Genomic DNA, 12,192 nt, shown 5'->3' with positions numbered 1-12,192 from the left:
TACTCCACTCTCACTCCAGTGTGACAGACCTTTCCTGCTGACCTTCTAAGTTGTCTTAGGCTGGAAAATTGTTTCACCCCATCCTTTTGTGGGTTCTGTTGCTCCAGAATTTGTTTTGAGGTGTTACTTAAAGATGTTTGGAAGGGAATTTGGGGAGCTCAGGTGAGTCCTTACTTACCTTTTCTCTACCTTCTTGGCTCTACCCTCTGACCATATCTCTTTATCCATAAAATATAGGATGAAAATTTTTATTTTAAAGTAAAATTATAATAAAATTTTTGTGTCAATGGACATGCCCAGGCTTTCTAGTATTAAGCTCTCCCTATTTTCTGATTCCTTCCCTACTGTTGCCAAAGAAGCCCAATTTTTCCCACCCCTTAAAATAAATAAATTAATGGGACTTCGCTGGATCCTACCATCCCCTCAAACTACTCTCTTCTATTTCTCCTTCCTTTCTCAAACTCCCAGAAAAAGTTATGTATGCTTGCTGTCTTTACCTCTTCTTTTCTCATTCACTCTCCAACCCTCTGCAATCAAGCTTCCAATCTCATCATTCTACTAAAGCTGCTCTCTCCAAAGTTAGAAATAAGCTCTTAACTGCTAAATCTGAAGGGTTTTTCTCAGTCCCACTTCTAGACCTAATTACTTCATGGAACAATGCTAACTACCTCCTTTATTCTTTTTCCCCACTGTGGTTTGGATGACATTGTTCTTGACTGGTTCTCTTCCTATCTAACCACTCCTCAGTCTCCTCTGCTGATTCGTCATCCAGTTAGTTCATGCTTCCTAGAAGTTCTCCAAGGATCTTCCTAGGCTCCTTACTCTTTTCCCTCCATACTTTCTCTCTTAGTGAACCCAAGAGTTACTATGAACTTGATGATCATTTCTACACAGGTGACTCCCAAACCTATATATCCAGGCCCTGACTCTACCTTGAACTTCAATCTTGCACGATCAATTATATACTGGACATTTGAAATTTAATGTCTGGGAGAAATCTAAAACTCAACATGTTCAAAACTGAACTCATTATGCTTCCCCCCAAATTTTCCCCTCTTTCAAACTTCAAAAGTGCCACCAACCTCAAGTCCCTCAAGTTCAGAATATTGGTGACTTTAATTCCACATTCTTTCTTATCCTACATATCCAAAAAGTTGTCAAATCTTGCTATTTTTACCTCTACAACATCTCTCAAATCTGACTTCTTGCTACTTACATAGGAATCATCTTAGGTCAAGCCCTCATCTGCTCTTGTCTAGATTACAGCAATTTATTTATTTAATTACTAATAAATTATCATTATTACTTAATTTAATTAATAATATTTAATTTATTAAATATTTAATATTTCTCCACGAAGAAACAATACCACCATAAACACAGCAATTTAAACTTTCACATACACAATTTCATTTAATCTTCATTACAACACAATTAAGCAGGTAGGGCAGACATCATATGGCTAACAGAACACTGAAGGACAGCGTAATTAAGGACTTCCCTAAAGTCACATTGTGAGTCAATGGGAACACTGTGACTAGAAAGCCTGGTCTCCTGACTGTTGGCTATAGGTTCTTTAACAACTATAATAATAAATGACATTTACATAGTATTTAAGTTTTTCAGAACACTCTGCATGAGCCTTATAACAACCCTCAGAGGTAAGTGCTACAGGTCTTATTATTGCCATTTTGCAGAAGTGAAAAGGGAGGCTCACTGAAGTGAAATAACTTTGCCATGGTGACCCAGCAAATGAGTACTGGGTAAAGGGTTCTAGCCCTGGTATTTATGACTAAATGTTCAGCACACTAGCCACTATAGCATGCTGCTACATTTGCTACCTAGGATCAAAGTGGTGAGATGAAAGAGAGAGAGGAAGGAGAACATAACTGGAACCTACCATTGGTAATGGAGAGGTTTGCAAATGTCTGCATGACAAAATAATGAGGCAGGATCCCTGGCTGAAATTTGGTCAAAACCTCCTCCATCACTTTGTTGATAAACCGTTTCCCCACAGCAACAAGGACGTTACTTGCAGCCTGCTGCCAATCCAGGATTAATTCCTAGATCACAGTGAATGGATATAAAAGACATTACCAAACATTCTAACAGTAACATTCAGGAAAGGCAAATCAGATCAAAAACATCACTAAAAACCATCAGGAGGTAAAAAGAGAAGCAGTTCTTAAACCAAGAGAGAGACACCTGTGCTTAAGATACTGGTACCAGTGTAAGGTGGGGGAGAGAGATGCTAGTCAACTTTCTGTGCTCCCCACAGTGAGGAATCTAAATGCTATGGAAAATTAAGGCCTCCACAGCAAAACACTGTTGTTGGAACTATGAGTTAGTATGATCATTTCAGAAAGCCATTTGAAATTATGCTAAAAAAGCAACAAAAATGTTACTTTTGATCCAGAGATATGGACCCCAAGGAGAACAAAGACACCAAGAAAAGTTCCATATGCACAGAGGTACTTTTATGGAATAGCAAAGAACTGAAAACAAAGTTAACTGTCTGTCAAATAGGGAATGGCTAAACTGTGGTATGTTAACATAATACTACTGCGATGTAAAAAATGATGACTATGGAGAATTCAGACTCAGAGAAGACATACATGAACTAATACAAAGCAAAGTAAGTAAAACCAGGAAAACAACATACACACAGACTGTGACAATGTAAAGAAATGGAGCAATAACAACAAAAAACCCAACCCTGAATTCAATGTAATTATAATTAAGCTTGCCCCAGAGAACAGATATCATGTTCAACTCTGTATGCCTTGTTTAAGAAAAACACTGATAAGCTGGAGAGCATCTAGAAGGAGGCAACTAGGGTGGTGAAGGTACTTAAATCCATATCACATGACCATCAGTTGAAAGTATAGGAGATGTTTAGCCTGGAGGAGAGAAGACTCAGGGGAAACACAGTAGCTGTCTTCAAGTATTTGAAAGGCTGTAATACAGAGAAGGGATTAGATTCATCCTGTTTGGTCCCAGAAAGCAGAATCAGGAACATGGGTAGAAATTGCACAAAGGCAAATTTAGGCTTGATATAAGGAAAAACTGCCCCCAAATTAGAGCAATCCAGAAGTGACATGGGCTGCCTCCAGGGTGGTGGGTTGTCCCATTTTGGAGGTCCTTCAAACAGATGAATATCAACTTGCCAGGTATGTTAAAATGGGAATTCTTTTCATATAGAGGTCAGACTAGATGGCCACAGAGGTTGCTTCAAACTCTCAGGTACTGTGATTCTGTGAAAATTTACCTCCCTTTCTTTTTTGCAGGAGTAGAGGGCTACATTGTCAGACTGGATTGATGTTAACTATTTTTTTTCTGAAATGCTTTTTTTTTTTCATCTTTTTAAAATATTTGTTATAAAGGATGACTTGCTGGGTATGGGATGGTAAAGGGATGTATTTGGAAATGAAAGTGATATGAAGCAAATGATATCAATAAAATTTAAAAGAAAAAAAACCAGAGTCTCTCAAGAGCCTGGAGAAAGCAAACAGTATAAGAATAGGCATCATTAAACATAGTTTAACAGACTCATGGTGTGCCTATGCAACTACAAGCTGAACAGTTTCTAGAGAGAAAGAAAGTGACCAAATGACGGCCTGTGTGCCGTCAAAACACAAGCTCTTTTCAAAACTCTAAGTGGCCCTCGTCATCACTGGAATCACAGAATGTTAGAGATGGATGGATGAGATTAAGTGACCATGTAGTCCATTGCCCTAATTTTATTGATAGGGAAACTGAGACCCAGGAAGGGTAAATGGCTTATGTAAGTACACAAGTTAAGTCAGTGACAGAGCCAAGATTAGAAACTAGGTCTTATAACTCCTAGTCAAGAGATCTTTCCATGCTCTTTTCATACCTTTGCTTTCCATAAAAATTAACTGAGAAATTTAGAAGTAAAAATCAAGATACTTGAAGTGTTTCACAGCACCGCATGCCTGAATTCACAGCCCTTCTCAGAGATGCAGAAACTGTGTGAAGAATGACATCTACTCTGGATTCAGTTTTCTCACCTGAAAAACTGAGTTGATTCTGCACCTAAACCTTCACCTCAGAGCAGTGAGGTCAAACTCAGGTGACATATTAATTTACAAATCCCCAAATTAACATTATCTATGTTCTACTGCATTTTAATTCTTTTTTCAACATTTCCCAATTACATTTTGATCTGGTTCCCCCAACACTGGGGAGTGTGGAAGCCTGGATGCAGCACAGGGCCCCTAATACAACATCTCTGCTCTAGAGAGTTCCCTTGAACCCTCAGAAAGCAGACAACAGAGAAACACAATTTATTATTTCAGTATTATTGCTAATGTAGAAACTGTAGCTATAGACAGAATTTACTAGCAAAATAAGCAGTTCATTCTTCAAAGCAGGTAAATATGGATATTAAAGTTGCTTATGCCTTCAGTTCTTACCTTAGATTTGGTCATCTCATTTGATGCCAAAATGATAACGATCTTGGCTGTGCACCGATCCAGCTCATCTATATTATTCTTCACAATTGTTTCCATGGCCTTCAGGATAATGACTCGATATGGGTATGCTAGCTAAAAGGAAAGAACAATCCACACGTCAAGCTGAGAGATCGACTATTCAATGAAATGCTCTAAGAAGGGATGGAAAAATTCCTATACATTCCTGACACAAGGCAAAGATTTCTCACTCACAGAGATAAGAAGCAAAAGTGAAGTAGGCAGACCTTGTCCACAGCAATCAAGGCCAATGGTTCTCTTGGATACTGCTTGTCACTTCAGGCTGCATTATTGACTGACTCATCTGTGCAGTATTTTCTATGCCATAGAAACCACTTCACTTTAGAAGCTCACTCCACCCCTCAAATCTCATTTTTCATGTTAGAAGTATGCTCTGCCCCTGTGGTCTCACTTTTTATTTTTTCCTACCAAATATTTCATTTTTTTCCAATTATATATAAAAAGCTTTTTAAAATTCAGTTTTTAAAATTCTGAGCTCCAAATTCTCTTCTTCCTTTCCTCCCTCCCATTCACTCCCCTTTCTTTTTTTTTTCACTCCCCCTTCTTTGAAAAGGCAAGTAATGAGATATAGGTTATACCTGTTTAGTTATACAAAACATATTTCCATATTAGTCATGCTGTGAAAGAAAACCCCCCTCAAAAAAAAAAACATGGGAAAAAAAAGATGAAAAACATTATGATTCAATCTGCATTCAGACTCAATCAGTTCTTTCAAGAAAGTCCTTCATCATAAGTCCATCATAAATCCTTTGAATTATCTTGGATACTTCTGACAAGTTATTCACAGTTGATCTCATACAATATTGCTGTTACTGTGCACAATATTTTCCTGGTTCTTCTCACTTCACTGTGCATTAGTTCATGTAAGTCCTTCCAGGTTTTTATAAAAGCTCCCTGCTAATCATTTCTTATAATACAATAGGATTCCATCACAATCATATACCACAACTGATGGGCATCCCCTCAATTTCTGATTCTTAGCCATTACAAAAAGAGCTGCTATATTTTTGTACATAGAGGCCCTTTTCCTTTTTAAAAAATCTCTTTAGGATATAGACCTAGAAGTGGTATTGCCGGATCAAAGGGTACGCAGAGATTTATAGCTCTTTGGGCCTACTTTCAAATTGCTCCCCAGAATAGTTGGGTCGGTTCACACTCCACCAACAATGTATTAGTGTTACAATTTTCCCAACTTCTTCCAACATTTGTCATTTTCTTTTTCTGTCATATTAGTCAATTTGATAGGCATGAGATGGTCCCTGAGAGTTGCTTTAATTTGCATTTCACTAATCACTAGTGATTTGGAACATTTTTTTATATGATAATAGATAAGTTTGATAACTTCATCTGAAAACTATCTGTTCATATCCTTTGACCATTTATCAATTGGGGAATGACTCATATTCTTAGAAATTTGACTCAGTTCTGTATATATTTGAGAAATGAGGCCTTTATCAGGGAAACACTGTAAAAACGATTTCCCCAGTTTTCTACTTTCTTTCTAATCTTGGCTGCATTTTTTGTGTGCAAACCCTTTTTTTAATTTAATATAATCAAAAGTATCCATTTTACATATGATGATCCTCTCGTTTGGTCCTAAATTCTTCCTTTATCTATAGGTCTGACTGGTAAACTATTTCATGCTCCTATAATTTGACCAATCAGATTGCTCCATTTACCCACCAACCAATCAGATTACAGCCTTAGGCCCCAACCCTATGCTGGAGTAAAACTGTCCCCAATTGCCACAAAACAGTGCTTATGTAAACATAACTTGTAACTCTTGAGAACTATCTCTATAAAGGCAGATAGAGTAGCTTAAGAGGTAACAAAAAGGATTATACTGAGAGAAGAAAGGGGGGCAGAATGGGATAAATCACATCACTTGAAAAGGCACAAAAGACCTATTACAATAGAGGGAAACAAGGGAGGGGTGAGCATTGTTTCAACCTTACTCTCATCTGATTTGGCTCAAAGAGGGAATAGCATACACACTCAGTCAGGTATAGAAATTTATCTTACCTCAAAGGGAAATAAGAGGAAAAAGGGGGGGGGAAGGGGGGGTAGTAATAGAAGGGAGGGCAAAACTAGGAGGCAAAAGGGGAAAGGAAAGGGAGGTGGAGTTGATAGAAGGGATTGAAGGAGGTGGTGAACAGAAGCAAAATACTGATGAAAAGGGCCAGGGAGAAAGGAGAGAGAAAAAATATGAAGAAGGGGAAAAATAGGCTAGAAAGAAATACATAGTTAGTAATCAGAACTGTGAATGTGAATGGGATGAACTCTCCCATAAAATGGAAACAAATAGCAGATTGGATTAAAAGTTAGAACACTACAATATATTGTTTACAAGAAACACATCAGAAGCAAAAAGATACACACAGAGTAAAGGAAAAAGGCTGGAGCAGAACATATTATGCTTCAGCTGAAATAAAAAAAGCAGGAGTAGCAATCCTTATCCCAGACAAAGCAAAATCAAAAATAGACCCAATTAAAAGAGATAAAGAAGAAAACTACATCTTGCTAAAAGGTACCATAGACAATGATGTAAACACACATGCACCAAGTGGTACAGCATCCAAATTCTTAGAGAAGTTAAGTGAGTTACAGGAAGAAATATACAGCACAACTATACTAGTGGGGGACCTCAACCTCCCTGTCTCCAAACTAGATAAATCTAACCACAAAATTAATAAGAGGTTAAGGAGGTGAATAGAATTTTAGAAAAGTTAGATAATGATAGAACACTGGAGAAAACTGAATGGGGATAGAAAGGAATATACCTTTTTCTTAGCAGTACATGGCACCTACACAAAAATTGACCATGCATTAGGGCACAAAAACCTCACAGTGAAATGTAGAAAGGCATAAATAGTAAATGCATCCTTATCAGATCATGATGCAAGAAAAATTACATGTAATAAAGTCATGAAAAGATAGATTGAAAATTAATTGGAAACTAAATAATCTCATCCTAAAGAATGAGTGGGTCAAACAATAAATCATAGAAACAATCAATAACTTCATGAAAGAGAACGATAACAATGAGCCAACATATGAAAACTTATGGGATACAGCCAAAGCAGTTCTTAGGTGAAATTTGATATCTCTAAATGATTACATAAACAAAATAGAGAAAGAGAAGATCAATGAATTGGGCATACAACTAAAAAAGCTAGAAAAAGAACAAATTAAAAATCCCCAATTAAATATTAAATTAGAAATTCTGAAAATTAAAGGAGAAATTAATAAAATAGAAAGAAAACTATAGAATTAATAAATAAAATTAAGAGCTGGTTTTATGAAAAGAAAAACAGTAAAATAGATAAACCTTTGGTTAATTTGATTTAAAAAAAGAAGGGAAAAAACCCAAATTACCAATATCAAAAATGAAAAGGATGAATTCGCCACCAATGAAGTGTAAATTAAAGCAATAATTAGGAGCTATTTTGCCCAACTGTATGCCAATAAATTTGACAATCTAAAGGAAATATATGAATATTTACAAAAATAAAAACTGTCCAGATTAACAAAAGAGGAAATAAAAGGCTTGAATAGCCCCATTTTAGAAAAAGAAATTGAGGAAGCCATCAATGAACTCCCTAAGAAAAAAAATCACCAAGGTCAGATGGGTTCACAAGTGAATTCTACCAAACATTTAAAGAACAATTAATTCTAATACTATATAAATTATTTGAAAAAATAGGTGAAGGAGTTCTACCAAACTTCTTTTATGACACAAATACGGTTTTGATACCTAAACCAGGCAGAGCCAAAAGAGAGAAGAAAAATTATAGGCCAATTTCCCTGATGAATAGCAATGCAAAAATGTTAAATAAAATATTAGCAAGATTACAGCAATTTATCACCAGGATAATACACTATGACCAGGTGGAATTTATACCAGGAATGCAGGCCTGGTTCAACATTAGGAAAACTATCAACCACATCAATAACAAAACTAACCAAAATCATATGATTATTTCAATAGATGTAGAAAAAACTTTTGACAAAATACAGCACCCATTCCTATTAAAAACACTAGAGGGCAGCTAAGTGGCACAGTGGATAGAGCACCGGCCCTGGAGTCAGATGTACCTGGGTTCAAATCCAGCCTCAGACACTTAACACTTACTTGCTGTGTGACCCTGGGCAAGTCACTTAACCCCAACTGCCTCACCAAAAAAAAATATCGTACTAGAAATGTCAGCTTTAGCAATAAGAGAAGAAAAAGGAATTGAAGGAATTAGAATAGGCAAGGAGGGAACAAAATTATCACTCTCTGCAGATGATATGATGGTATACTTAGAGAATCCTAGTGTGGTAAAATATGAAAGTTTTTAACAGTCGGTTAGGATAACTGAAAGACGCCAGTTTTTCAAGGACCACCCTTTTGGGGAGGAGATGAACAGTCCGCCTGCTGCGCATGTCAGACTGCCTGCCGGGCTCTTGACTTCCGGGGTGGAGAGAACGGGAGTAGGCCTTTTTGCCTGCTTGGCGGGACTCCTGACGGCGCGGCACAGACGGTCTCCCTCTCTCCAAAGGTGGCCTTTTTCGGTTTGGTGAGTTTTTATAAGGAATATAGACTAAGCCTAGACTTAAGACGATTTGTATTGTATTTCTATTTTCCTATCCTTCTAATCAACATCACCTTGTGACTACCATACAATAAAGGCTTTATCTAGAAAACCAGAAGCTTCTTCCATTTACTAGTCTGGGAGATAGATTAGGGAAAAGTTAAGTAGGGGAGATTTATGATCTAATATCCAATTTTAATCTCACACTAGACAATTGACTAAAAAACTACTTGAAACAATTAACAACTTTAGCAAAGTTGCAGAATATAAATAAATCCACATACATCATCAGCATTTCTATACATGACCAACAAAGCTCAGCAACAAGAGACAGAAAGAGAAATTCCACTTAAAATAACTGTAGACAATATAAAATATTTGGGGGTCTACTTGCCAATACAAACCCATGACCTGTATGAACACAATGACAAAACACTTTCCACAAAAATAAAATCAGATCTAAATAACTGGAAAAATATCATTTGCTCATGGATAGGCCAAACTAATATAACAAAAATGTCAACTTTACCTAAATTAATTTACTTATTTAGTGCTATACCAATAAGACTACCATAAAATTATTTTATAAAGCTAGAAAAAATAATAACAAAATTCATCTGGAAGAACAAAAGATGAAGAATATCAAGGGAACTAATGACCAAAAAATACACAGGAAGGTGGGATAGTCATACCAAATTTAAAGCTATACTAAAAAGCAGCAGTCATGAAAACTATTTGGTACTAAGAAATAAAGTGGTAGATCAGTGGAATAGGTTAGGCACAGGAGACACAGTAGTAAATGACTATAGTAATCTACTTTTTGATAAACCCAAAGACTCTAGCTTTTGGGATAAGAACTCACTATTTGACAAAAATTGCTAGGAAAACTGGAAGATATTATGGCAGAAACTAGGCATAGACCAAAATCTTATACAATATATCAAAATAAGGTCAAAACAGGTATATGATTTAGACATAAAGGGTAAAAGCATTGGCAAATTAGGAGAGGAAAGAGTAGTTTACTTCTCAGATCTATGGAAAGGAGAAGAGATAAAGATAGAGAATATTATGAAATACAAAATGGATCATTTTTATTACATTAAATTAAAAAGGGTTTGTACAAACAGAAGCAATGCAGCCAAGATTAGAAGGAAAGCAGAAAGCTGGGAAACAATTTTCACAGCCAATGTTTCTGATAAAGACCTCATTTCTAAAATATATTGGTAACTAAATCAAATTTATAAGAATACAAGTCGGGCTGCTAGATGGCGCAGTAGATAAAGCAGCGGCCCTGGATTCAGGAGTGCCTGAGTTCAAATCCGGCCTCAGACACTTGACACTTACTAGCTGTGTGACCCTGGCCAAGTCATTTAACCCCCATTGCCCCACACACACAAAAAAATACAAGTCACTGCCCAATTGAAAAATGGTCAAAGGACATGAACAGGCAGTTTTCAGATTAAGAAGTCAAAGCTATCTATTGCCATATGAAAAAATGTTCTAAATCACTATTAAAACAACTCTGAAGTACCACCTAACACCTATCAGATTGGCTAATATGATAAAAAAGGAAAATGATAAATGTTGGAGAAGATGTAGAAAAATTGGAACACTAATACACTGTTGGTGGAGTTGTGAACCAATCCAGCCATTCCGGAGAGCAATTTGGAACTATGCCCAAAGGGCTATGGGACTGTGTATACCCTTTGACCCAGTAATACTACTACTAGGTCTATATCTCAAAGAGATCATAGAAAAGGGAAAAGGACCCACACGAACAAAATTATTTATAGCAGCTCTCTTTGTGTTGGTAAAGAATTGGAAATGGAGGGGATGACCATCAATTGGGGAATGGCTGAACAAGTTGTGGTATATGAATGTAATGAAATAACTATTGTGCTTTAAGAAATGATGAGGGAGCAGATTTCAGAAAAACCTGGAAAGACTTAAGTAGACTGATGCTGAATGAAGTGAACAGAATCAGAACATTGCATTCAGTAACAGCAACATTGTGTGATGATCAACTGTGACAGACTTAGCTCTTCTCAGCAATACAATGATCCAAGACAATTCCAAAGGACTCATGATGGAACATGCTCTCCACATCCAAAAATGCTCCTGTGGAATTTAAATGCAGATTGGACCATACTATTTCTACTTTTTCATTTTGTTTTTCTATTTTGAGGTTTTTCCCTTTTGTTCTGATTCTTCTTTCACAACATGACTAATGCAGAAATATGTTTAATGAGATTGTACATATATAACCTATATCAGATTGCTTTCAGTCTTGGGGATGAGGAGAGGGAAGGAAGGGAGGGAGAAAAATTTGGAACTCAAAGTCTTATAAAAACATTGAAAACTATCTTTGCATGTAACTGGAAAAAATAAAATACTATTAAGATTGAAAAAAAAAAGATAAGTCAGAGAGTGGGAAGAACAGAGAGGAAAATCTGCTGGAGAAGAGATAGAATGGGATTACTTGTGCATTAGGAAGGGTATGCCTTGGTAAGACGAAAGATTCTACTTTATGAGAGACAGTTGAAAGCAGAGATGGTGGCAAAAGGCATCTTGTTGATGTTAAATGAGAAAGAGGGGCTAATACAGAGCTTTTGGCAAATGGCCTTAATTTTTTTTTCAGCAACAAACATTTATTTTATTTTCCAGTTACATGTAAGGGTAGTCTTCAACATTCATTTCCATAAGATTTAGAATTCCAAATTTTTCTCCCTCCCTCCCTCCCTTTCCTCCCCCCTCCACAAGATCGCAAACAAGTTATATATGTACAATCCATAAGTGTTCTTTTTATCAGTTCTTTCTATAGGGGTGCATAGTAAGCTTCCTCATTAGTTCCTTGGGATTGTCTTGGATCATTGCACTGCTGAGAGTAGTTAAGTCATTCACAATTGCTCACTGAATAATACTGCTGTCACTACTCAAAATGTCCTCCCAGCTCTGCTAATTTCACTATACATCGATGTTCATTAGTCTTTCAAGGTTTTTGAGGAATCATCCTGTTTGTCATTTCCTGTAGCACAAGACCATTCCACTACAATCATATAGCACAGCTTTTTCCATCATTCCTCAATTGATGGACATTCCCTTGA

General features: G+C 36.5%; 1 protein-coding gene across 1 annotated transcript in view; it reads right to left on the bottom strand.

The window, feature by feature from the left end:
* The window catches only part of MROH1 (maestro heat like repeat family member 1), a 177,452-nt gene that overhangs the window by 123,392 nt on the left and 41,868 nt on the right, over window positions 1-12,192 (bottom strand). Inside the window, 2 exon segments of the mRNA XM_043977158.1 lie at window positions 1,901-2,063; window positions 4,437-4,568. Coding sequence (XP_043833093.1) covers window positions 1,901-2,063; window positions 4,437-4,568 — 295 coding nt within the window.

This window comes from Dromiciops gliroides, chromosome 1 (genome assembly GCF_019393635.1).
Source record: "Dromiciops gliroides isolate mDroGli1 chromosome 1, mDroGli1.pri, whole genome shotgun sequence".
Classification (NCBI taxonomy): domain Eukaryota; kingdom Metazoa; phylum Chordata; class Mammalia; order Microbiotheria; family Microbiotheriidae; genus Dromiciops; species Dromiciops gliroides.
This window is presented reverse-complemented; position numbering and strand designations above follow the sequence as displayed.